Source organism: Phascolarctos cinereus, unplaced genomic scaffold (assembly GCF_003287225.1).
Source record: "Phascolarctos cinereus isolate Bilbo 61053 unplaced genomic scaffold, phaCin_HiC Scaffold_726;HRSCAF=1367, whole genome shotgun sequence".
NCBI lineage: Eukaryota > Metazoa > Chordata > Mammalia > Diprotodontia > Phascolarctidae > Phascolarctos > Phascolarctos cinereus.
The window spans coordinates 404267379-404293021 of NW_027556098.1; the positions used below are offsets into that span (position 1 = coordinate 404267379).

General features: G+C 47.8%; 2 protein-coding genes across 10 annotated transcripts in view; one reads left to right on the plus strand and one right to left on the minus strand.

Annotated features, from left to right (window-relative positions):
• LOC110200628 (uncharacterized) overlaps window positions 1–299 on the minus strand; it is a 38649-nt gene extending 38350 nt beyond the window's left edge. For all 6 annotated transcript variants that reach the window (XR_013482566.1, XM_078145767.1, XM_020976022.2 and 3 more), the window contains exon 1: window positions 158–299. Coding sequence is in view for 5 of the 6 variants with exons in the window: in XM_078145767.1 (XP_078001893.1) it covers window positions 158–177 (20 nt within the window). In the remaining variant the exon portion in view is untranslated. The remainder of the gene's footprint in view (window positions 1–157) is intronic.
• Window positions 300–15354: 15055 nt separating this feature from the next.
• Window positions 15355–25643, plus strand: part of SLC35E2B (solute carrier family 35 member E2B) — a 30261-nt gene continuing 19972 nt past the window's right edge. For 3 of the 4 annotated variants that reach the window (XR_002322289.2, XR_013482567.1, XM_020976036.2), the window contains exon 1: window positions 15872–16074. The gene's annotated coding sequence lies outside the window, so the exon portion shown is untranslated. Of the gene's footprint in view, window positions 15668–15871; window positions 16075–25643 lie in introns of those variants that run through there. The other variant, XM_020976044.2, reaches the window with a different exon arrangement.

Sequence of the window (25643 nt, forward strand, 5' to 3'; positions counted from 1 at the left end):
AGAGCTTCCCCCCCCGTCAGGATGGGACCGTCCGGAGGCCACCAATAGGCGGCGAGGCTGGCAAGAGCTGCTGTTGCTTAGCAGCGCCGCAGCCGCCCCCGCCCCCCGCGCGCCGACCAACAGACTGACTGGCGGCCCGACAGACTGACTAACCTACCTGCTCCCCTCGGACTCCATGCTGAGCGCCGCTGCAAAGCCGCTGCTCCGCGTCTTCCTCTTCCTTCTCCTCTTGCCCTGCAGGAAAGGCGGGCGGAGACTTCTGAGGTTTTGTGGCTACATCGTGGAGGCGCGGCGGGGGGGGGTGGGGGGGCCAGGCCGGGAAAGGAGCGAGGAGGCTGTTCAGTTCCGCCCCGGGCTTCCGGCGCGTCACTTCCGGCGCCGCCTCCTTTTTTCTCCCTGCCATGCGCCGCCTGCGCTACCCGGCTGCCCTCCCCCTCCGCCAGCGGCCCCTACGTGTCAGGACTCTTGCACCAGGGCATCATTCTGGGTCTTCTGTGGGTATTGGGGAGCAGGTGTGTCAAAGAAAAACCAGCCTTAGGGGCGCCCTCCCCACCCTGGGAGGGACCCACCAAGACTCTGGTTTTCATTTGAGTGTATCGGGGCCAGGTCAGGACCCTGCGTTCGGTGCGGGGAATCAAGGACTGTCTAATGGTTCAAATCCTCAGGTCTTCTTACACGTTCTACCTTGTTTTGTTTTTTTGTTTTTTGGGTGAGGCAGTTGGGGTTAAGTGACTTGCCCAGGGTCACACAGCTAGTGAGTGTTATGTGTCTGAGGCCAGATTTGAACTCAGGTCCTCTTGACTCCAGGGCAGGTGCTCTAACCACTGCACCACCTAGCTGCCCCTGCAAGTTCTACTTTGTGCCAGCCAGGTTCTGGCCTTCAGAGAGCATGCCTTCTGTGGAAGAAAGAGAATATTCACAGATACAAATGTATGTGTGTGGGTGTGTATTTACACACGTATATATACAGGAACATATATTTGCACAGATATATATGTGTGTGTGTGTTACACACAGGGCAGCTAGGTGACCCAGCCATAGAGCACTGGGTTTGGAATCAGACTCATCTTCACGAGTTCAAATCTGGCCTCCCACAGTTACTGGCTGTGTGACCCTAGGCAAGTCACTTAACCTTGTTTGCCTTCCTTTCCTCATGTGTGAAATGATCTGGAGAAGGAAATGGCGAAGCACTTGGGCATCTCTGCCAAGAAAACCCTAAATAGGGTCACAGAGAGTTGGGTGGGACTGAAACACATGCCAAGAACAACTAAAATCACACAAAGAAGTAGATGGGTAGCCTAATGCAGAGTGCTGAGCCTGGAGTCAGGAAGTCATGAGTTCAAGTCCAGCCTCAGACACTGGCTGTGTGACCCTAGACAGGTCATTTTACCTCTGCTTGCCTTAGTTTCCTCATCCGTAAAATCAGAATAGCACCTCCCTCCCAGGGTGGTTGTGAGGCTCAAATAAGATAATATTTGTAAAGCACTTAGCACAGTGCCCAGCACAAAGCCGGCAAAGTATAAATGTTAGCTATTATTAGCATAATTTCAAGGAATGTGTGGGGAGAACATTAAGAAGGGGGGGGGAGGTTTCCAGAAATATCCAGATACGAGTTAGCACTTGAAAGAAGTTATGACCCAGCAAAACTGAGTGGAATCCTTCAGGGGAAAAGATGGTCATTCAGTGAAACAGGGGACTTTCAAGCATTCTTGATGAAAAGACCAGAGCTGACTAGAAAATTTGACTTTCAAATACAAGACTCAAGTGAAACATGAAGAGGTAAACAGGAAAGAAATCATAAGAGACTTATTAAGGTTGAACTGTTTACATTCCTGCATGGAAAGATGATATTTGTAACTCATGAGACCTTTGTCAGTATTGGCGTAGTTGGAGGAAAAAAATTTCATGTATAGATAGATAGAGGGCACAAGGTGAGATGTAGGTCTTTTGAAGGGGTGATAGCTGGAGAATAAAATTAAGGGGTGAGAGAAGATTATACTGAGAGAAGGAGAAAGGGAGAGGTAGAATGGGGTAAATTATCTCACATGAAATAGAAGAAAAGGCTTTTACAGTGGAGGGGAAAAGGGGGATGGTAAGAGGGAATAAGTGAATCTTATTCTCATCGGATTTGGCTTAAGGAGGGAATAACATACACATTCAATTGCGCATGGAAACCTCTTACCCTTCAGGAAAATAGAGGGGAAAGGGGATAAGAGAACAGGGGGATGATAGAGGGGAGGACAGATTAGGGGAGAGGGTAATCAGAAGCAAACACTTTTGAGGAGGGACAAGGTCAAAAGAGAGAATAGAATAAATGGGGCGGATAGGATGAAGGGAAGTATACTTAGTTTTTCACAACATGAATGCTGTGGAAGTGTTTTTGCATGACTACACATGTATAGCCTGTATCAAATTACTTGCGTTTTCAATGAGGGTGGGTGGGAAGGGAGGAAGGGAGAAAATTTGGAACCCAAAGTCTTGAAGACAAAAGTTAAAAAAAAATTGTTTTCACATGCAGCTGGGAAATAAGAAATACAGGAAATGGGGTGTAGAAATCTGTCCTACTCAACAGGAAAATAAAAGGGGAAGGGGATCAGAGAAGGGGGGCAGAGATAGAAGGGAGGGCAGATTAGGGGAAGGTATACAGAATGCATGCCATTTTGGGGTGGGGGAGGGATGAGATGGGGAGGAAATTTGGAAATTGTGGAAGTGAATGTTGAAAACTAAAAAAATAAATTAAAAAAAATGTGAAAGCTAAAAAAAAAGTTATGAATTCTAAGAGGAAGAAGAATACATTTCGGGCATGGGACACATCCTTGTATGAAGGTATTGAAGCTGGAGATATAATGTCATGTATAGGAAGCAGCGAGCCGACCAGTCAGTCAAGAACATAAAATGTGTGAAGATGTGAGATCAGCCTAGAAAGACTGGTTGGCACTGGTTTGTGAAGGGCTTTAAATGTCAGAGGAATTGTATTTTATTCTAGAGGCAGTAGGGAACCACTGAACCACTGAGTCTAAAATGATTTGGTCACGTAGAAATGTGCTTTAGAAATACCAATCTGCTTGCTATGTACAGAGGGATAGCAGAAGGCAAGACTGGAGGCAGGGAACAGTTAGGGAAAAATCATAAAGCCCTCTTGTCTTGGGCTACTACAGATTTTTGTCACATATGGGGGCCTTCATTGCAGTAAAGCAATCCTTTTATATTTCCCTAATGGAGCTGCTGTCCCACTCTCCATCGTGCTTTCTCCAAACCTTTCATCCCTCCTCAAATCTCCTATCTAATACCCCCCCTCCCATCAGATCTTCCATCTGAGATTTTTTGCCTCATTTTCTGGAGGAAAAAAAAAAAGACCATTTGTTAGGGGCTCCCTCTTCTCTCCTCCTCATCCCACACTTCCCATATACCTTCCTCCACTATCTCCTTCCCCACCGGAACTCCATCTCAGCCAGAGAGGTGGTCTTGCTCCTGCCCAAGGCAAATCCACCTACATACACAGGTGATTCTGTTCCATCCCACCTTCTCCAGCAGATTGTTCCATCTTTCATCCCCATTGTCACTAATCTTCAATGTGTCTACTGGCTGGCTCCCTGCTGTCTGCAAATCAGCCCATGGCTCACTCATCCTCAGAAACCCTTACTTGATCATTTCATCCGTAGTAGCTGGCGTCCCATATCTCTCCTCCCTCGAGAAGGCTTCGGCTTCCCTTCCTCTCACTCTCTTCTTGGCTCTCTACATTCTGGCTTCTGACCTCATCATTCAATTGAAATGTCTCTCTCCAGAGTGACCTATGATCTCTTAATTGCCGAATCCAATGGCCTTTTCTCAATCCTGTTCCTTCTTGACCTCTCTTCACCCTCTGACACTGTGGATCACCCTCTTCTTGATACTTTTCTCTCTAGATTTCTGTGACGCTGCTTTCTTCATGTCTTTCTTCCTACTTGTCAGAGCACTCCTCGTTTGCTGGCTCTTCCCACTAACCATGGGTGTCCCTTAAGGTTCTGTCCTGGGGCTTCTTCTTTTCTCCCTCTAGGCTATTTCACTTGATGAGCTGTGGATTCAGTAATCAATTCTTTCCTAATCTCTCTTTCAACCTCCAGTCTGTCATCTCCCTACTGTCTTTTGGACATCTCACAGGCAGCTTTAAACTCAATATGTCCAAAATGGACAGAACTCATCTTTCCTTCAAAACCTTATCTTCCTCCTAACTTCTCTATTATTGTTGAGAGTACTACCACCTTTCCTGTCACCCAGATTCACAACTTGGGTATCACCCCCCATTCCTCACTCTCTGACGCCTGACCCCATGCCTGTTGTGTTTCTGAGGCCTGTCTATTCTACCTTTCCAATACCTTTCATATATGCCCTCTCCTGTCTTCTGACAGGCCGAGTCACCGAGAATTTATTGTGAGCCCATTATGTGCCAGGCATTATGTTAAATGCCTGGAAATACAAAGAAGGGTAAAAATTGTCTTTTCTCTTCGGGGGTTCACAGTTTAATGAAGGAGGCAGCTTGCAAACACCTATGTACAATGAAGATATATACAGAATAAAATGGAGCTGATCTCAAGAGGAAAGGCATTAGCATTAAGGAGGAGTGGGAAAGGCTTTTTTTGTTGTTTGTTTTTGCTTTTTGGTGAGGCAGTTGGGGTTAAGTGACTCGCCCAGGGTCACACAGCTAGTAAGTGTCAAGTGTTTGGTCTAAGGCTGGATTTGAACTCAGGTCCTCCTGATTTCAGGGCCGGTGCTCTACCCACTGTACCACCTAGCTGCCCCAGTCTCATTCTTTATTCCCCTGATCCAGGAACACTGGTATCCTAGCTGTTCCTCACACGAGACTCCACTGCCAGCCTGTGCATTTTCAGCAGATGTTGTCCCTGCCTTGAATGCTCTCCTCATCACCCCTCTGCCTTCCCTAGTTTTCTTCAGGTCTCCCACTCAAGTCGCACTTTGGCCAGAAGCCTTTCACAGTCCACCTTAATGCTAGTACCTGTTGTCTGACGCACTTTGAGCCTGCCTCGTCTCTATATCTGGAATATGCATAGTTGTTTGCCTGTTAGGACTCCCATTAGAAAGTAATCTCCTTGAAGGCAGAGGCTGTGCTTGCTTTTCTTTGTATCCCAGGCCTTTATCCAGTGCCTGGCACATAGTAGGTGCTTAGTAAAGGCTTGTTGACTTTTGACAGACAAATGAGGAAGCTGTCGAAATAACCCAGGCTAGGTAAAGAGGGTGCTGATGTAGGGTGCTGGTCACTTGACTGGAGAGAAGGGTGTGGGTGAATGAATGAAAACCTCTTTATTAAACACTTTTCTAAACCTTGGGAATAGATGGAAAAGCAAAGACAGTCCCTGCCCTCAAAGAGCCTGTGTACACTGTTCCTGTTTCCTGATATTTCAAAACTAGATCATTTCTTAAGCTCCTGAAGCATTCCAAGGTTCTTTGAAAGTTCAGAGGTCTGTGGCATTGATTGTTCTGCAGCATATTCTGTTCGTGAAGGCCTGCCTCACAGGGCTATCCCAAATGGAAAGTTATAAAAGATAACTTAAGAAAAGCTGTGAATCAGAGCTTTTGAGCTGGAAGTCTCAGTGTGAGAGATACTGTGAAGGCAGAATAAACAAGACTTGGCAACATTGGATATGGGACCAAGAAAGAAGGGAAAGTAGAAGATGGCTCCCGCGGACGCCACCATCAAGAAGAGGGATGGATTGGAGAGAGAAGACAATTCCATTTTTGACTTGTTGAGTTTGAGGAGCTGGCAGCCGGGAATGTGGCCCTGGAGCTCAGGACCCAGAGGTCAGGATTTGTATGTGGGCATCGTCTGCATGGTGGTGACAATTGAACCCATGAGAACCGATGAGACCACTGAGGGAGAGGACAGAGAAAAGAAGGCTCAGGACTGAGTTCTGAGCTACATACCTGGGGGTCAGGGCTTGGCTCGTGATCCAGCAAAGAAGAGGGAAAAGATGAGAGGAGAACCGGGAGAGAACAGTGTCTGGAACCCCAGGGAGGAGACCATATCCAGGAGGAGGGAGTGATCTACAGCTAAATGCTGCTAACAGAGAAAGGTCAGTGAGGAAAAGAAGTAGGAAATCAGTCAGCAGGCCACTAGGAAGTACCCACTACGTACCAGGCAACGAGCTAAGTATTTGGGGAGCTAGAGGGGAGAGGGAAGGAGGAGAATTCAGAGGCAAAAATGAAAGTTCCTGCCCTCCAGGACCTTTCCTATATTGTCACAGGAAACAGAATGAACATATGTTAGTAGATATGGAATAAATGCACAATACATACAAGCTAGTTTAGGGGTCAGAACCTTAGCATATATCTACCTCTTTTTTTTTCCCCCCATTCCACATTGGTTTTTTAATTACCGTATTTGTGTATTTTGTTTTCACATCCCAGTTATTCCTGGATATACCACTTTTACCAAGAGGTTAGCTGACCTGCCCAGAGACCCCCAGCTAGACTGTGTCAGAGGTGGGCTTGAAACCAAACCATCCTATCTTAGAGACCTGCTCTTTACCCACTCTGGGTTGAAATCGCTTTCCTAAAAGGCTGTAGTATCTCCACTGGCCACCAGAGGGGGCCCCACTCTGCATATTCCCTTTATTACCGACCTGATTCAGTTTAGAAAGAAAAATGATGAAATACTGCTCAAAAATAGAAAATCTATGGTGCACCCTTGCCTCTGGACTTTACCTTCTTAGTCAACAACCAGGACGCATTCATCAACAGCACTTCGCTGAGGACGAACTGTAAGGAAGTTTGTTCAGTGCTCCCAGGTCCCTGTGTAGAAACCTCGCCCATCCATCTTTTGCGGGGCTGCCCGTATAATTCCCCCCTGTCTTGAGAAAATGAGCTGATGTTCGTGGAGAGGAAACCCAGGAGTCTAAACATAAGGGCATCCTCATGGCAGAGCTGGTGAATCTTCTACCGTTGGAATGTCACACTATGCCTTCTCCATTTGTTCTTTTGCTTCTTGACCTCATCTGGTCACTCAGGCAGCACTAGTCCTGAGGTCACTGCCACTGTCCTCAGTCTGGTCTTAGCCCTCCTACCACTGGTCCAAGTCAGATACAGCTCTGGGTCTTGACTATTGGTCGCACAAGGGCTTAACCCCTAGAAGTTCACAGAGACCTGCCATCTACCATCATAGTGGACAGAGATGGGCTCCCTGCCCGCTCATACCCTTACAGCTGAAATGAAATATCTCTCAACAGCAAAGGCAGGAGATAGGGAACTTTAGAAACCTCGATTCCTGGTTCAGAAGTCCCAGAACTCTACAGTGTCTCACCAAGCTCTTTCCACTTTGAGATGTCCAAGGTCCCTTCAAATTCCCAGAGAAATGAAACTGCTGGAGAGGATTCTGGGAAGATGGCAGAGTAGGACAGAAAACTTCATGCTTTCCAAACTTCCTCCACAAGAAAAGCCAGAACATTGCCTCAGAGTGAAGATAGAGCAGCAGAAATAAAAGTCAGGGTAAAGCAGTTGTCCTAAGACAACTTAAGAGGACTCCAGGAAAGGGCAGACCTCCTGGGGTGGAAGTTTGACCTCAGTGAAATGCAAACACCTCTAGGCCTACACCTAGAATCAACAAACAACCAGCACAGAAAAGCTGCATTGCTTTGAAAATAATGGGTAGGGAACAAAGCCAACACAACCAAGATTAGAAGGAAAGTAGAAAATTGGGAATTTTTACAACCAGTGTCTTTGATGAGGGCCGCATTTCTCAAACATAGAGAACTAAGTTTATTTATAAGAATACAAGTCATCCTCACCTGATAAATGGAAAAAGGATATGAACAGGCGGTTCTCAGATGAAGAAATTAAAGCTATCTATAGTCATATGAAAAAATGCTCAAAATCACTATTGATTAGAGAAATGCAAATCAAAACAACTCTGAGGTACCACGTCACACCTATCAGATTGGCCAATGTGACAAAACAGGAAAATGATAAATGTTGGAGAAGATGTGGGAAAATTGGAACACTAATACATTGTTGGTGGAGTTGTGAACTGATCCAACCATTCTGAAGAGCAATTTGGATCTATGCCTGAAGGGCTATTAAAAATGTGCATACCCTTTGACTGAGAAATAGCACTTCTAGGGCTATATCCCAAAGAGATCAAACAAAGGTGAAAAGGACCCACATGTACAAAAATATTTGTAGCAGCTCTTTTTGTGGTGGCAAAGAATTGGAAATTGAGGGGATGCCCATCAATTGGGCAATGGCTGAACAAGCTGTGGTATGTGAATGTAATGGAATACTATTGTGCTATAAGAAATGATGGACAGGTAGACTTTAGGAAGAACTTCTATGAACTGATGCTGATCGAAGTGAGCAGAACCAAGAGAACATTATACACAGTAACAGCCACATTGTGCAATGACTAATATTGATAAACTTAACCCTTCTCAGCAATACAAGGATCTAAGACATCTCCAAAGGCCTCATGATGGAAAATGCTGCCCACATCCCAAGAAAGAACTATAGAGTTTGAATGCAGATCGAAGCATACTATTTGCAATTTTTTTCTTCTGTTTTGTTTTGTTTCCTCTTTCTGATGGTTCCTCCTATTGGTTCTAATTCTCACTTACAACACCACTAATGTGAAAATATGTTTAATAGGAATGTATATGTAGAGCCTATGTCAGATTGTGCACCGTCTTGGAGGGGGAGAAAAATGTAAAACTCAAAAGCTTATGGAAGTGATTGTTGATAAATCAAAATAAATAAATTTTAAAAAAAGAAAATGTGTAGGAATTTATTACATAGGTTCTTGAGAAATGGAAATTTATTGTTTTATATTGAATCCTCTCTTGATGTTCATCTGTGCACATGGAAAGTGTCTTTTTTCTTTTCTCATTTTGTATTTAAGTTTAAAATGGATAAAAAAAAATAAAATAAAAAATGAAACTGCCAAAGAAGCACCTGCTACATAAAGAAAGACTGCTTTGCAAAAGCAGCCCCTGAGGTGACTGTGTCTGATAGGGCTCTGCACAGTTGTTGTCACATGGTAGGCAATCTGTAAATGCTTCTTGTCTGACAGTGTGTATGACATTCTGCCCTCATGGTCCTCTAGCTCTGCAAGGAATGTTAGCACATTTTAAAAGGTGATAGAGAAACACTGAAGGATTTTACTTTTTCCCCCAAATTAAAATCTGCCTTTTCTCCCTACTCTCCCCAACTGAGAAAGCAAGAAAAAAAACCCCAAACCCTATTACATGTATAGTCAAGCCAAAACAGATTCTTGAAGTAGTTGCATCCAAAAAATATGCCTTGATCTGTACTTTGAGTGCAACCCTTCCCCGTCAAGGGGTAGGCAGCACATTTCATCATCAGGTCATGGGAATCATGGTTGGTTATTGCATTAAATCAGAGGTCCTAAGCCATTTGAAGGGATTTGTCTTTACAATATTATTATTATTGTTGAAATTGTTCTGGTTCTATTCTCTTCCTCTGCATCAGTTCATGTGATTCTTCCCAGGTTTCCCTGAAACCATCCTTTTCATCATTTCTTTTTTTGAACATGACATTCCACATGCATTTATTAAGCACTTACTGTATGCCGGGGACTGCGCTAATTACTTGGGATAGAAATACAAGCACAAAAGACAGTTCTTGCCCTCACCTTTTCATTTCTTACAATGTACTAGTATTCCCTCACATTCATAAACCGTAACTTCCTCAGTCATTCCCCACTTGATGGGCATCCCCTCTGTTTCCAGTTCTTTGCCACCACAGAAAGAACTGCTATATGTATTTTTATACATAAGGGTCCTTTTCCTTTTTCTTTGACCACTTTGGGGTAAGCATTTAGCACCCTGAAGAACTGGAGCAAGGCAGTGAAGTTATTTAAATAGTTCCTTCAAGTACACTCTTCAGCACACATCTCCCAGCCAACCTCCCATCACTCACTTGGGGGGTATTTTTACCATTTCATCTCCTGGATTCTCTCAGTTACTTCCTCTTCACATCAGGACGAGTAAGGAGACCAAAAATCAGAATGAGCAGGATTCCTGCTGCTGGGGGTCCCCCCCCACCCCCAGGTTCTCCATGTGGAGGCTGAATGATCCCTTGAGTGGTCAGGTGTGGCTAGGGCTTGATGACCACAGAAGTCCTTTCCAACACTGCTGTCCTGTGGCTTTTTAACAAAGAAGGGACCTCATAGGACAGTGTTGCCTTATCTATCTTGTGCCATCTCTCTTGCTGAGTACCTACTGTGTATGGGAGAGGACTGTCTCTGTCTCTTTGTCTCTGTCTCTTCCTGGAAACTTTGCACATACATTTTCCACAAGCCAAGACTAGTTTATCCCTCCTCCCTGAGGAAGTGGAGAACTATTCTGGAATATCATTGTTTTGGAGCCAGACTGTTCATAGCTTTAATTAATCATAGGCCACCTTAAATGGTAACACTCCCTTAAGACTCCTAAGGCTTCTTGGATCCCTTCCTGGTGTTGTTCAGCAAAAGGAGTGTCTTGTTTTCCTTCTTTGTTAAGTAGCTACTCTGCCAAGTGAAGCAGGAAAACATTAGCTGCCTTCGCCAGTGCTTGCCTGCTCTTCTGCCATTTTTTTTTTAAACCTCCTCCCTGGATTGTCCCTTTGGAGAATGAACCTGAGGGTGAGAGAGTCAGAAAAAACCTTTAATGCTTTTTGGAACAACTAAATATCTTCCAAAAGCAAGCTGGGCTCAGAACCAACTCGGGTCCAGCTGCTGGGGAGGGAGCTGGGCTACGGCTCAGATCATCATTAGAGACTTTGGCTGCCTGGAAGGTGTTTGTTGGAGTGTTGCAGCCTGCTGCCTGTTCCTTACCCAGGATGCTCCATCTCCCCTCTCCAGGACTTTGCACTGCCTGGCCCCAAGGCCTGGAATGTTCTCCTTCCTGGACGTTCTTTAAGACTCAGCTCAGATCGCAGGTTCTGTAGGATCCTTTTCTCTTTTTTCCCTGGGACTGCTGGGGTTTTCTTCCCTTCTCTGATAACCTCCAGCCGACTGCATATGTCTTGTAGGTATCTAATTATTGTCATGTTGGTCTCTCCTTTTAGAACCTAAGCTCCTAAAGGCAAGTACCCTGCTATTGCCCTTTTTTTAATATCCCCCACCCCTTAGCTGTGCCTGGTAGGTGATAAGTGCTTAATCAAGCACCGTTTATTAAGTGATTATTGAATACTCCTCCTTTTGACCTGCAAGCTGCGAAGAGTTGAGACACAAGTACTTGTATCTCAAGGTTCCAAACCTTGCTAGAATCTCTTGTTAACCCATCTATCTTACTTTTTGTCTTTGAGGGTAGCAAGGTATCCAAAATAACTGAGGAAATGGTCACCTAGGCATTTAACTGCCCTAAAAGAGTTCAGGTTACCAAGTCTGGCCTTCTGGAACTATCCCTGGTTCACCTTGTCTACATCTTGTTTCTCTCTTCTCTCTCTCTCTCTCTCTCTCTCCTCTCTCTCTCTCTCTCTCTCTCTCTCTCTTTTTGGTGAGGCATTTGGGGTTAAATGACTTGCTCAGGGTCACACAGCTAGTAAGTGTTAAGTGTCTGAGTCTGGATTTGAACTCAGGTCCTCCTGACTCCAAGGCCAGAGATCTATTCACTGTGCCACCTAGCTGCCCCGCTTTACATCTTGTTTGTATATAGGTGGTGGCACGGCTGTCTTCCCCATTAGAATGTGAGCTCCTTGAGGGGCAGGGACTGTCTTTTGTCTTCCTTTGTATCCCCAGTGCTTAGCACAGTGACTTCAGGTGTATAGTAGGTGCTTAATAAATGCTAGTGAACTGACTGAAGAGATTCCAGGCTAGAATACTGTATGAATAGCAGTGTTCTTGCTAAACAGTAAGATATCCTGGAGAGGGCCCCATCTTTCAGAAAGGCAAGGAGGTGGTGCCCGCAACCTGTACCAGATGAATGGGCTTGATGCTTTTCCTGACTGAGTTCCACAATACATTAAAGGGATGGTTTTTGAGTATTTAAAAAAGAAGGGTATGGTCATTCATTGGAAGCCAGTCATGCCTAATTAACCTAATTTGCCTTTTTTTTTTTTAAACTGGGAATCAATCCTGATAAAACAAGCAAATACTATAGACATAGAATACCCGACCCTGGGCAAATCACTTAACCTCTGCCTCAGTTTCCTCATCTGTAAAATGTGGACGATAATAGCACCTACCTCCCAGGGTTGCTGTGAAGATCAAATGAAACTACGTTTGTAAAGTACTTTGTAAACCTTAAAGGGCTACATATCAGCAGATACTATTCGTATGATGTTGCTTGGAATTAAGCAAAGCATTACACAGAATCCCTCGCGATTGCTTGTGGATAAGACCAAAAGATATGGGTGAGATGATAGTATAGTTAGATTGTGACACAGGAAGGACCCATCAGTGTGAACTTGGAAGAAAGTTTCCAGTGGTACGGCCAAGGGATCGCCCAAGGGATCTATCTGTATGCTCTTAGCTCGGGGCTGTTGAATATTTTTATCATGTTACAGACTCTCACAGGCCAACCGATCTGTACCTTGCCAAGAATCTTTTCCATCAAGTCTGTGAACTAGGGACTCTTATTCCCCCCCCCCCCCCCCCGGCAGCTCATTTTACTTTAAGAGAGCCCTAATTTTCATGAGGTGTTTCCACCTTTTTTTTTTTGTCTTTTGCTTTTTGTAAATTCCACCTGACTGTTCCTAGCTTGGGGGCCTCCAAGCCCAGGCGGGACAACCCTTCTCCACCTACCTACCTGCCTTTCAGCTATGGACTTGAAAGCAGCATTGTGCACTACTCCCGGAGCATTTCCTTCTCCAGGCTAAACATCTCCGGTTCGAGCCTTCCTCATTCCAGCTCCTCATCTTCAGGGTGCTAGGCCCCTCTACTCAGCCAGGATAATGATGGGAACATGAGCCTCATGGTAGGTGGGGCAAGCTCTACCTGCCAGCTCCAACCTGTAGAATCTGTGTCTCTTTAAATTTATTAAAGCTTTAAGGCAGGCTCCTGCTACACCCTCCCCCTCCCCAGTGAAGTGTGGGTTTGGTTTTGTTTTTTAAAATCCTGGCAGTAGCTTGAGGAGCACGACTGTAGACCTAACAGAAGAGCTTTAAAAAAAAAAGTGCCGATTAGCCTCAGGCCCGGTACCTGGCCAGCTGAACAAAACAATAGATAATAGTCTCAGCAGATAGCAGTAGCAGCTAATCGGAGAAGTGAGGCAACAAGCGTTTTTTTAAGGTATTACAAAGCTGTGTGTAGATAACAGATAGAATGCTGGGCCTGGAATCAGGAAGACCTGAGTTCACATCCAGCCTAGACACTTACTAGCTGTGTGACCTTAGGCAAACCACTTTACTTTTGTCTGCCCTGGTTTCCTCAATTGTAAAATGAAGATGATGATAGAGAGAAAGCAATTCTTATCATCCCCCGTTTCACAGATGAGAAAACCAAGGCCTTGAGGCTACAGAAACTGTCTGCCATCTCACCGCCATTACCTGTCTGGAATGGGGATCGAACCCAAGCGTCCTGGCTCTAGGCCTGGGAGTCTATCCACTCACTCTTTATCGCTGGTGCTACAGCTCTGTCCAGCCCTCAGCTTGGAAATGACTGACTCCCTCCGACAGGATCGCACACTGCCTCTCCACATGCTGATGGCCCAGTGAGTGGGGAGGGAGGGATACACAGATCTGAGACGCTCATTGTGGAGGTCTGAGCCACTGGGGTGGGGGTGCGGGTGCGCTAAGAAAGGAATGGGAAGGATTAAAGACGACCTTCCCTGGAGCTCTTGAAATTAAGTGAAGGCGTAGATAGTGATGATGTCATTCAAGGGAGTCTTCTTTTATGTAGTGTATTTTGCTTACCTAAATTTGACTCAATATGTCCTAACAGAGTTAATGTAATACAGTAATGGGAGAGGCAGCATGGTGCAGCAGCCAGATGTGGGCTCGATGCCTCTTCTGGTCCATACTGGTTGTGGGACCCTTAACTTCTCAGTGCCACCCCTCCCCTAACCCACGTGTGGCCTTCTAGGTCCTTGGGGACCTAGGTCTTTTGACTGAGTCCAAGTTTTACAGAACAAATCCTTTTAGTAAGGGGATTTGTTCTGTGAAGTTTGGATTTGGTCAAAGGGTTGAGCTTGAGGACCTAGAGGGCCACGAGGCCTCAGGCTGTCCACTTTTGAGCTAGATAATGTGATCCCATGTTACAGATGAGGAAATGGAGGTGAGGAGGGAAGGCTGTGGCTGGCCTGAAGCTGCACCTTGGCGGGATCCAAGCTTAGGCTCGGGGGTTGGGAGGTGGGAGGTGGGAAGGGGGTGTTCATCCTGTATTCCCTTGCCCTTATCTCTTCCTTTTTGTTCATTAAATCACCTCTCTGGGTCTACTGAGTCAGGCGCATCTGACTTGAGGGAGAGATGATGTAAAAGGAAGTGTGTGCCTCTTTAGGACAAAATTTAATGGAGGAGGAAGATACAAAGAGTTACAATACATAATATTATGAGAAGCATCTGGATGATGCAGTGAATAGAGAGCTGGGTCTGGAGTCAAGGAGACCCGAGTTCACATCCAGCCCCAGACGCTTCCTGGCTGTATGACCCTAGGCAAGTCACAATGCCTGCCTCAGTTTCCTCATCTGTAAAATGGGAATAATAATAACAGCACCTATCTCCCAGGGTTGTTTTTAGGACAAAATGAGTGACTTGTAAAGGATTAATGTAAGAGAGCAAGAGCTAAGGAGACCCATGGTTGATGCATACTAGTGGTTAATGTCTTGGTGCTCTAGAGAAGGTTGCAGAGAAGGTGCTGGCCTGCACTGGTAGAGAAGGCTTTCCTCATCCAGCACTTCCCTATCCCAATGAAGTCACAGCTCTCGTCCCAATTTCCGTCTCTATCTTGTGTGAAAAGCCTAGAGCTCCGGGAAGGCCCGGGGGAAAGATTAAAATTGACTAGAGGATCTAGGGAGGCTAAGTGGAAGAAGTGTTAAATCTCCATCCATTCAATCCAATTTAATTAGGAGCCAAGGCTTAACTCTAGACACTGAGCAAGCACACTAAGACAAAAATGGTCCCTGCCCTGCCTTACCGTGGGGAAACAACACGTACACGGGTGGGTGAATGCGAAGTATACACAGAGGCATGGAAGGGTGGGGGGACGAGGAAGGGTGGTAACCAAGAACGCTGAGCCGCAGCTGAGGCGGAGGAAGAGGGGCTGTGTCCCTGTGCTGCCTCCAGCCACACAAAGCGCTCCGTAAATGCCCTGGGGTCACTGAAATGCCGTAACTGATTACAGGGGCCACGCCGGAATGTAGGAGGGCCCGCCTGCCCCTGACTCAGAGCGGGCCCCTGGAGGCTCGTCTGGCCGTGGCCATCCCCAGTTCTCCGCCGAGCAATCATCCCGGCTCTGGGGGAGAATGGCCGAGTGCACGGAAGCAGTGGGGAACAGGGGAAGCATTTGCACCCCGTTCCTCTGACTGCAAATTCACCGCCTCCCTCCAGCCTGAGGGGGGGAGGGGCTGGGGCTGTCCTTGAAGGGGCTTGAGCTATCTCTGGCCCATTCCTTCCTCGTCTCATCCCGCTGAGGCTCCGAGCGGACCGAGGGTGCGGGTCCGCCCGCCTGTGCGTGCCCCCATACTGGAGAGAGGAGGAGGAGAGGGGGCTGAGAGCTGGGCTCCAGGAAGACGCCCTGCTGGCCAAGGTGATTACAGAGCGGACGCCGGCCCTGGGAGCCGGGGAAGGACACGTGCACGCTGGGCCCTTTCTTTGCGGCGTCCGGAGGAGAGAGCCGGGCACGGGACGCCCTCGCCCCCCCGACCCCGCCGCCGTGGCTCCACAGCGCCCCCCAGCGGCGCTCCTCCTCCTCTCCCCACCCCCGTCCCGTCGCGCGCACGCGGCCCCCGCCCCCATTGGTTGACTCGGCGAGCGCGCGCTCGGCTGCTCCCAGGGCTAGGCCTCGGTCCTGCCCGCACCTCCCGGCTCTGCGGCCGGCGGGGACAGGAGCAGGTGCCTGAGCAGTCCAGCCGGGCAGGGGATGGCCAGGCCACGGGGCTCCGCGGCCGGGCCGGGCCGGGCCCCCGGGCAGCAGCCGCGCGGGGGGAGCCGCAGGTAGAGGACGGGGCTGAGCGTGGGGGGGAGAGGGAGCAGGGAGAGGAGGAGGGAGCCCACGAGGGCGGGGAGGAGGGAGAGGAGGAGGAGGCTGAAAGAAGGGGGGAAGCGCATGAGGAGGCTGAGCGGGGGGGGGGCTAGGGAGGTGCAGGGAGGGGGGCGGAGGCTGAGCGGGGGGTGCAGAGGGGCAAGCAGCCCGCCCCCCCCCGCCTAGGAACACTTTGGGGCACTGGGGCCGGGGGTGTGGGGAGGCTTGTTTCGTTCTTTTACTTAGTTCAGAAAATCGCCGGTCCCGCTTCTGCTCCGCCGGCCTTTCCCCTCCCTTTCCCTTTCATTGCAAAGATGGTTTTGGAAGGGAAATCGAAGGGGACAAAAGGGGTCCCCCGGCGCTGCGGGGCCCCCGGAGCGGGGTGTATGCCGCGTGCGACGGGGCGCGGGGCCGCTTTTTGTCCCTGTCGGCCGGGTCGGGTGCCCCGCGCGTTTGTTGGGTTCGGATGGGCAGCGGGAGGGGCCAGAGAGGGCTGGACCTGGCCGGGACCTCCCCCCCCCCCCGGGGCTTGGAAGTAATCGAGTAATCATCTCCGCCCGAGGCTTGTGTGACACGAGGGGGTGGACTGGACGTTTCTCCGAAAGTCCCTTCCATCTGGGAATCCTGTGGTCACTAACTGAGAACCCTGCGGGGGCGGGGGATGAAGCAGCCGAGAGAGAGGAGGGGGCTTTGGGGGCGGGGAGAGCCTGGGGGGGAGGGGGCTGCGAGTGCCAGGGCCAGTGCCTGAGAAGGCCAGTGGGAGAGCGGTCAGAGGGCCAAAGGCGGGTGGGGGGGGGCGTGTGGAAGTGAAACGAGCTGGGACTCCAGGGAAAGATGCTGTGAGAAGGGGGGGGAACCCAAGAGTGGAAACAGGGAGGGCCCGCGGGCCAGGATGTCAGAGGGCCCGGGGGGGGGGAATGAGTGACTTGGGAGCCTTTTGATTTTTAAAATGGATTTCTTGTAGCGTCATCGGCCTGAGAGGTCACTGAGATATGGGCCAATGGGGCCCAAGAGGTGGATGAGAATAATATGTGAAAACAGCAGGGGAAGATGAAGGCTTCACCTGGGCCCTCCCAGCATCTCCCTTGCCTGTTTCAGATGTGACCTACCTTCCTAGAGAAAGCTGGGGACTAGCTCAGAATCAGTGGCCTTGTAAGTAGGTGAATTCTTATTGGAATCATGCCCTGCAGCAACCCTGCATGCCCCCCCAAAGAGTGAGAATCTTCCCAGGAGACAATGTTCTCCCCTTGGAAATTAAAGAAACTGCCCCAGATACTGGCTTCCCTCTTATGTGTTCTTAGTATCGGCTGTAGTTTGAACAACTGAAATATCTTTGGCCTGAAATGGGGGTTTATTTCTTATAACAAGAATGATATAATATTACCTCATAAATGCTATATAAATGGTAACTATCGTTTTTATTATATTGTTTTAACACTTGTTAGGCACATTACAAATATGTCATTTTATGCTCATAACAACTGTTGGAAGGAGGTGCTATTCTTCCCATTTTACAGATGAGATGACTGAGGCAGAAGGCAGTGAAGTGACATGTTCAGTCACACTTAGTAAGTGACTGAGTCAGGATGTGAATTCAGATCTTGCTGACTCAGGGCAGCTAGGTGGCACAGTGGACAGAATGCCGGGCTGAAGTCAGCAAGGCTCAAATTCAGATTAGGCCTCAGACACTTCCTAGCTGTGTGACCCTGGGCAGGTCACTTCACCCTGCTTGCCTCAGTTTCCTCATCTGTAAAATGAGAAGGAAATGGCAAACTACTCCAGTATCTTTGCCAAGAAAACCTCACACAGGGAATCCCAGAGATGACTGACCAGTGACTTGCCGACTCCAGGCTCAGGTTTCTATCCACTGCATCCCCCAGCTGCCTGATGTCCCTCATCCAGAGCAAACTTAGTCACAGGTTAAAAAAAAACCAACCAACTGAGCTGGAAGGAAGCTGGAAGGAAGCTGGAAGTCATCCAATGTGAGGCCCGGGGAGGTAAAGGGTCATGCAGCCTGCAGTCACACAGCCAGGCTGGTAAGAGGCAGAGCCCAGGTTTGAGCGAGATGCTCCCCATCCAAGTCAGCAATGCCACATGGCTGTCATCCCCACAGATGGACTCCCAGGCCTTGGGGCTTGTTTGGGGTGCGAAGCCCGCAGCTCCTCTTGGGGCACGGCCCTCCTCACATCCTGGCTCATTTCTTTCTCTGTCGGGTCTTTCCCTCCTTGTTCTAGCTTCTCTGTGAGGTCAGAGCGCTCCTTGGGGACAGAGACACAAGCCTTCAGTGGTCATGCCGGCGCCGCGCCTCAGGCACGCCAAGAGTAACGCCAAAATGTCAGGAGGAATGTCCCTTCACAATCTCAGTCCCGAGCACTGGCTCTTCCCAGAATATGTGGGGGTGGGAATGAACAGGTCGCCTGGCATTTGGTTCAAGCACTGCCTTTGCCTCCTGGGAACGTCACCAAGGTGAGCCTGGCCACTTAAGAGCCTGTGCTGGTACCTTGGGCTGGCTGGTCGATGTGAAACTCTGGCTGGACTCCTGGGTATAACGTTCTGGTGCCTTTTAACTCCTGAACACCAGCTCGGATTAGTCAGTTAATCAACATTTATTAAGCACCTGCTGTGTGCCAGGCACTGGGAATACAAAAGGAGGCAAAAGTCAGTCCCTGCCCTCAAGGAACTTACAGTCTAATGGGGGGAGGAGGAAACAACTCCATACAAACAAGCCAAGTACAGGATGAATAGGAGGTAAATGGTGGGGGGAGGCACTGGAGAGGTTAAGAAAAGCTTCCTGAAGAAGGTGAGATTTTAGTTGGGACTTAAAGGGAGCCCAGATTAGGACAGGTTGGGCCTCGGTTTCCCCAAATGCAAAAAGGAGTCATGGATATAATGAATTAAATAAATATCCTTTACTATTTAATTAATTGTATTTTGTCAGCATTCACCAGGTATATCACTAAAGTATCAATCAGTCAACATTAATTAATTTTTGTTTTCAGCATTCACTTTCATAAGCTTTTGTTTTAAATTTTCCCCCTCCTTCCCCTCTCTGCTCTCCAAGATGGCATGCAATCTGATATAGGCTGTACATGAACATTATATTAAACATATTTCCACATTAGTCATGTTGTGAAAGAAGAATCAGAACAAAAGGGGAAAACCACAAGAAAGAAAAACCAAAGGAAAAAGAGAAAATAGTCTGCTTCGATCTGCATTCAGGCTCCCTAGTTCTTTCTCTGGATGTGGACAGCATTTTCCATCATGAGTCTTTTGGAATTGTCTTAGATCTTTGTATTGCTGAGAAGATTTCAGTCTGTCAAAGTTGGGCATCGCACAATGTGGCTCTTACTGTGGACGATGTTGTCTTAGCTCTGCTCACTTCACTCAGCATCAATTCGTGCAAGGCTTTCCAGTTTTTCTGAAGTCGGCCTGCTCATCCTTTCTTATAGCACAGTAGTATTCCATTACATTCATATACCACAACTTGTTCAGCCATTCTCCAATTGATGGGCAGCCCCTTGATTTCCAGTTCTTTGCCCCCACAAAAAGAGCTGCTATGAATATTTTTGTACATGTGTGTCCTTTTCCCATTTTTATGATCTCTTTGGGATACAGCCCTAGAAGTGCTATTGCTGGGTCAAAGGGTATGCACATTTTAATTTTTTTTGTGAGGCAGTTGGGGTTAAGTGACTTGCCCAGAGTCACACAGCTAGTGAGTGTCATGTGTCTGAGGCTGGATTTGAACTCAGGTCCTCCTGAATCCAGGGCTAGTGCTCTATCCATTGTGCCACCTAGCTGCCCCAGGTATACACATTTTTATAGCCCTTTGGGCATAGTTCCAAATTGCTCTCCAGAATGGTTGGATCAGTTCACAACTCCACCAACAATGCATTAGTATTCCAGTTTTCCCACATCTCCAAGATTTATCATTTTCCTGTTTTGTCATGTTAGCCAATCTGATAAGTGAGGTGGTACCTCACAGTTGTTTTAGCTTGCATTTCTCTCATCAGCGGTGATTTAGAGCATTTTTTCATAGGACTATAGATAGCTTTAATCTTCAGTCAACATTTATTAAGCACCTACTGTGTGCTAAGGCCCTGTGCCAAGCTCTAGGAATACAAAAAGGGACAAAAGGCTGGCCCCAAGGAGCTTCCAATCTAATTAGAATAATCATGTCCAGTTTACTCATTCCAGAGTCAGGGACCACGATTCTAGAACTGCGGAGGACCTTAGAATGGAGAACAAAGCGTTTACCTAGTGCCAGGTGTTATACTTGTGCTTTAGAGGCTGCCTAGTTCAAGCAGTTCATTTTGCAGGTGGAGAAACTGAGGCTCAGAGAGGACGCCTTGCCTCTGGTGTAATGGTTTTTAATTTGAATTTGTATCAGCATCTTTTGTTTGGACAATACCTTGATGTTTTGAACATACCCTGCCCCTACCCAGGGAGCCATTCCTTGTAACTCTTTTTGGAAAAGGCAGGTCAGAAAAACCAGCCAATACATCAGCTGAGTTTGGCCAAACATGTGTGTGCAAGACCCATGCCCCAGCCACACCCTAGGTAAATAATAATAATAGCTAGCATTTATAAAGCTTTTACTGTGTGCTAGATACTGTGCTACGTGCTCTATAATTATTATCTCATTTGATCCTCATGATAAGCCTGGGAGGTAGATGCTGTTATTATCCCCATTTACAGATGAGGAAACTGAGGCAAACTAGGGTTAAGAGACTTGTCCAAGGTTACATGGCTAATAAATGTCTGAGGCCAGATTTGAATTCAGGTCACACAGCTAGTAAGTATCTGAAACAGGATTCTAACTCTGGTCTTCCAGACTCTAGGCCTGGTAAAGAAGGGAAGATGGCACTTCTTTTCTTGGGCTAACCTGGTATTAGTTACTATCAGCATTAGCTGTCATTGGTCTGAGCAGCAATAGAAAGTGACATTTTTATCAATTCTCATGAACCCAAAGATCGCAGAACTGAAGACTTAGATCTAAAAGGGACTTCAGAAGTCATCGACTACAATTCTGTCATTTTACAGGCAGGGAAACTGAGGAGAGAGAGAGAGAGAGGAAAGACAAGTGACTTGCCCAAGGTCACACAGGCAAAACATGGCAGGTTGGATTAGAACTCAGGTCCTCATACATGCTTTTCCCAGTGAACCCTGTGCAAGCTAGAGGCTAAGATGTTTTTTAAAAATTAATTAACAAAAATCTATTTTCTCTTTCTCCTTTTAAAAAAGAGAAAGAAAGCCTTTGTGACCAGTATTAGGCTGAGATTTTCAATTGCTACCATGTTTTCTTCTATTAACCCCTCTCAATTCCAGTATCTTCCTTCTGTTCTTTTTTTCCTGCATATAGCTTGCTTTGTATATAGCTGTTTACATGGTCTCTCTATTAGATTGGAAGCTCCTCGGGGGCAGGGACTATCTTTTGCCTTTTTTTGTATCCCCAGTGCTTAGCACAGTGCCTGGCATACAGTAGGTACTTCATAAATGTTCATTGATTAAGCTGAGTGTTTCTTAGGGGATGATTGCATTGGCACAGAGAACTCTCAGATGAAAAACTGTGAGTCAACGGAGGTGGGGGCTCTGCAGCTTGGAGAAGTGGTGGGCTGTAAGAGGTTCATGGTCCCTCAGACCCCGCGGCCCAGGTTGGCTCCCCAGCCAGCTCTATCCCCACTCCTCCACCCTGCTTCTCTCCCTTAGGGACAGGGAAAGCACCTCCGGTGCTTTCTCTCCTTTCAGATCTTATCTCCCTGTCTCTAGACACCTGTTAGATTGAGGTATTTTATTTACTTCTCCAAATAACGGCAGACTTCCTGAGTTGACTTTAGGACCTTTCATTTGGGTGCTGTTTCTTGGGCTGAAAAAAAAAAAAAGCATTGCTCGGCTTTGGCGCGTTCCTGGGGTCCTGCAGATCCACCTGTCTGTGGTCACTTTGAATGCATCAAAGGTCAGGCTGGGCAGGGGATCCCCCCCAAAGCACAAAGTGCTGGGCTGGGACTCAGAAAGACCTGAGTACAAATCTAGCCTCAGGCTTGTGACATGGGGTGGGGGAGGCAGTCACTGAGCCTCTGTTTGCCTCAGTTTTCTCATCTGTCAAATGGGGATAATAATACCCCTTACTTTCCTGGGTCCTTGCAAGCATCAGATGAGGTCATCTTGGTAAAAAGTGCCTGGCACGTAGTGGACACCTAAAAATTGCTTATTTCATTCCATTGAACCCCTGGCTTCTCCTGGGTACTCCCTTCCTTTCTTCAGCCTTTTCTTTTAAAGGTCAGTTTTCTGTGGCAAACCTAACTGGAATATCTTGTTTTAGTCACAGTGTGAAGGTCTGGCTTTCTGTTTCTCGAAATGATGGGGGGTTGGGGGTGCACAGCAAAACAGCTGAATGGTAAATAATGTTCCCTCTGCCTCAACCTGAGCGCATTGAATGAGTTTGCGCTCTTCAGATAGATGGTCTGCGAAACCGTATGTTTAAATATTTCGTAATCCAGGGATCATTTAATCTCTCGTGGTGGCAGGGGCTGCGTGGTTTTGTTTCTGTGGACCTGAACTGGGTTTGATTAAGCACCTGCTATGTGCTGGGTGCCTGGGCAGGGCTCTGGGGAATTTTTCTTTTTCCAGACCAGTCCTATGATTTCATGCTTTTGGAAAACTTCCTCTTTCAATTGAAATCTGCCACATAAGCCTTAGAGGACCGCCCGGGGTCATAGAGAGTAAATAAATAAACCAAAAATCTTTTGTTGGGGTGTCAACCTGTGTCCAGATAAGTGAACACAAAAAGCGCATGAGGGAATTTGGAGTGGAGGTGGGGCATGAGGAAAGTGCACACAGCTGAGGGGTTCAGGCAAGACCTGGGGGAGCAGGTCGGGACTGAGGTGGGCCTCACATGGCGCTCAGGAGTCCGGGAAGGGGAGGAGAGAGGGCATGGGGGGCTGTAGCATGAAGTGCATAAGGGGCAGTATTTTGAAATCGATATGGAAAGAGAGATGCTGTGTGATTCTCCTGAAGCCCAACCGTGTGGTGTTCGGATAGTCCTGTGTTCTCTTGGGCAGACAGCTGGACAGGCAGATTCTGCGTGCTGCCCTGGAGAATCCCTAGCATGACCTAACCCGGGGTGGGGAGCCTGCGGCCTCGAGGCCACCCGGGGCCCAAATGACCAAAATGACCCAGTCGGTCAAAGTGCTGCACCTGAGGGCCAGAGGTTCCCCACCCTGACCTTACCTCTGCCAGTGTCTGAAAGCCAATACCACCTGCCTCATAGGCAACTGAGGTCTGGCTGGGTCGAAGAGGGCAGCGAGGAAGAGCCAGGGTTCCAGTGCTGCCTCTGATGCTGGTGACCTGTGGTCTCTTGGGAGGTTAGGCTTCCTTTCTCTGGGCTCCAGTTTCCTCCTGTTAGACGAGGAGGGTGTATTTGGTGGTCCCTTTTGGCGCTGCATCTGAGTGAACCTTGGCTTTTTTTTGAGAGGGTGAACACCTGTGTCACTGAACTCTTTAGGTAGCATGTATGTAGCCTGTGGTCCTCCCACCTCTCTCCCTCCCTCCCTCCCTCTCTCCCTGCCTGCACAGCCTCCATACACGTCTCTCTCCTATCTGCATCATCTGATGACTCTCTCCCCCATGGGGCTCCATCCAGTGGGGGGCACTCCTCCTGTATTTACCTCGCTCAGATGTTGTCTGTTGGTGTTAAGGGGGTGCTTAGCTGTGCTTGGCCTTGGGGTTATCTGTACTTGGATGAGGAGAACACAGTGTAGACAGGATCAGAAGGCTTATCCACACCTTGTCCCTCCTGGAAGGTTTATGGGCATTTCTCTGCATTGTGGTTTTTCGTTGGTTACTTATCATAAACTGAGATCAGAATTCATAAAGTGAATATTGAGGCTGTGATCTACCTTGGAACTCTGTGAACTGGTGCTATATCCTTCATTGAAGGAGGTGGTTAAAAAAGAATGCTTTGCCCAGAGGGCCAGGGTGGGCCATGTTTTCAAGTGTTAGCGATTCAGGAAGCCTTCATTCATTCATGGGAATTCATTAGTGTATAAAGCCCTATATTAGCTAGTCTTGGGGGGCCTGCCCCCAAGGACCTCAGGACTTGATAGGGGAAACCACCGATAGTCACCTCTGAGGGATTGTGCCCAGGCTGAGCCCTGAGCTGGGTGCCGGGGTTGCCATGCAAGGAGGAGACAGCCCCTGCCCTTGAGGGTGGGTGCCCTGTGTTCACTGATGAAATCAGTGCTTAGAGATGGTGGCTTGGGGTCACCAAGAAGTCGCAGAATCGGGACAGAGAGATGCAGTGTTGTAGTTTGAATGTTCTTTGCAAGCTCAAGTGCATGACCCCGAGGATTTCTCTGTTTCCAAGGCCATTAATACTCTGGTTATGTGTAACTCTCGTCCCATGGACATTGGCATGGCAATCTTTATTCCATTATTAGGAAAAGGCAGGATGTGAATCCTTCCCTTCCCCCAGCAAAGGCCTGACAGTTTGTACTCTCTCACAGTATCTTGTTGGCTCACGGGTGTTTGTCATGGTTCACTAGGGAGCATGTGGTCCTCTACGGCATACGCGTAGTGCCAGGGCGTGGGTGGGTAGTGGGCTGGGTCAGAATTGGCTACAAGCCTATGGAGGAACAGCCAGGAGGTCAAGGTAGAGCCAGGAGAGCCACGTTGTACCTTGATTCGAAACAAACAGCAGGAAGAAGAGACCCAGCTCCCAGGTGGAGGTAGGCCAGCAAGGGAGCTCAGCTGGCAGGTCGATCACCCAGGGTGACCTGGGGTCAAGCTCGCTGCCCACATTTTATCGCCTGTCCCCCCATGGGAACAAAAGGGGAACAACATGGCATCTGTGCAGAATAGAGAGAAAGTGCCAGGGTAGACCGGAGTGGGCCGGGGAAGGCAGCGGGGACTCACAGCTTGGAGCAGAGCGTCAGGATAGGCAGAAAGGGGACCTGTAATCTGCATTTTCATTTTTGGGAAAGTATCTTCCACAGTTGATGGAGAGCCCAAATTCTGGGAAGGGCTCTGGTCCTTTTTAGAAAGTACTATGCAGACATGTGGGCAGGTGGCAGTTTAAAAGATTTCTAGTCATTTCTCCCATTTAGAATCACAGGATCAGTTCCTACTTGGGTAGGAATACAATAGGACTTACTGACAATATTATGTTGAAATTTATTGAAAAGAAGGGACACTGCCATTTAGTGTGATCCGTGGACTGCTGGGTGGTCTTCTGTCTTCTGCCTACTGAGAAGGCTGGACAACAGCTTGCCTGCCTTCACTCCCTGCCTTAGTATCACCAGACTGTTCCCTAATAATCCTTTCTCCTCTAAGCCACCTAGATAAGTTTCACCTTAAGGAAACCTCGTATACAAAAAACTCCAGATTTTTCAAAACATGCATGAGAAGGTGGTCATTAACCTCATTACTAGAAATGAGTGTGTCCATGGATCGTTTCTTTAAAGAGTGATTTATTAAAAGAGTGGGCTAATAGATGCAGCTCCTGCCCCGGAGGAACAAACTATATCGCCCTGGGAAAGTCCCTCCG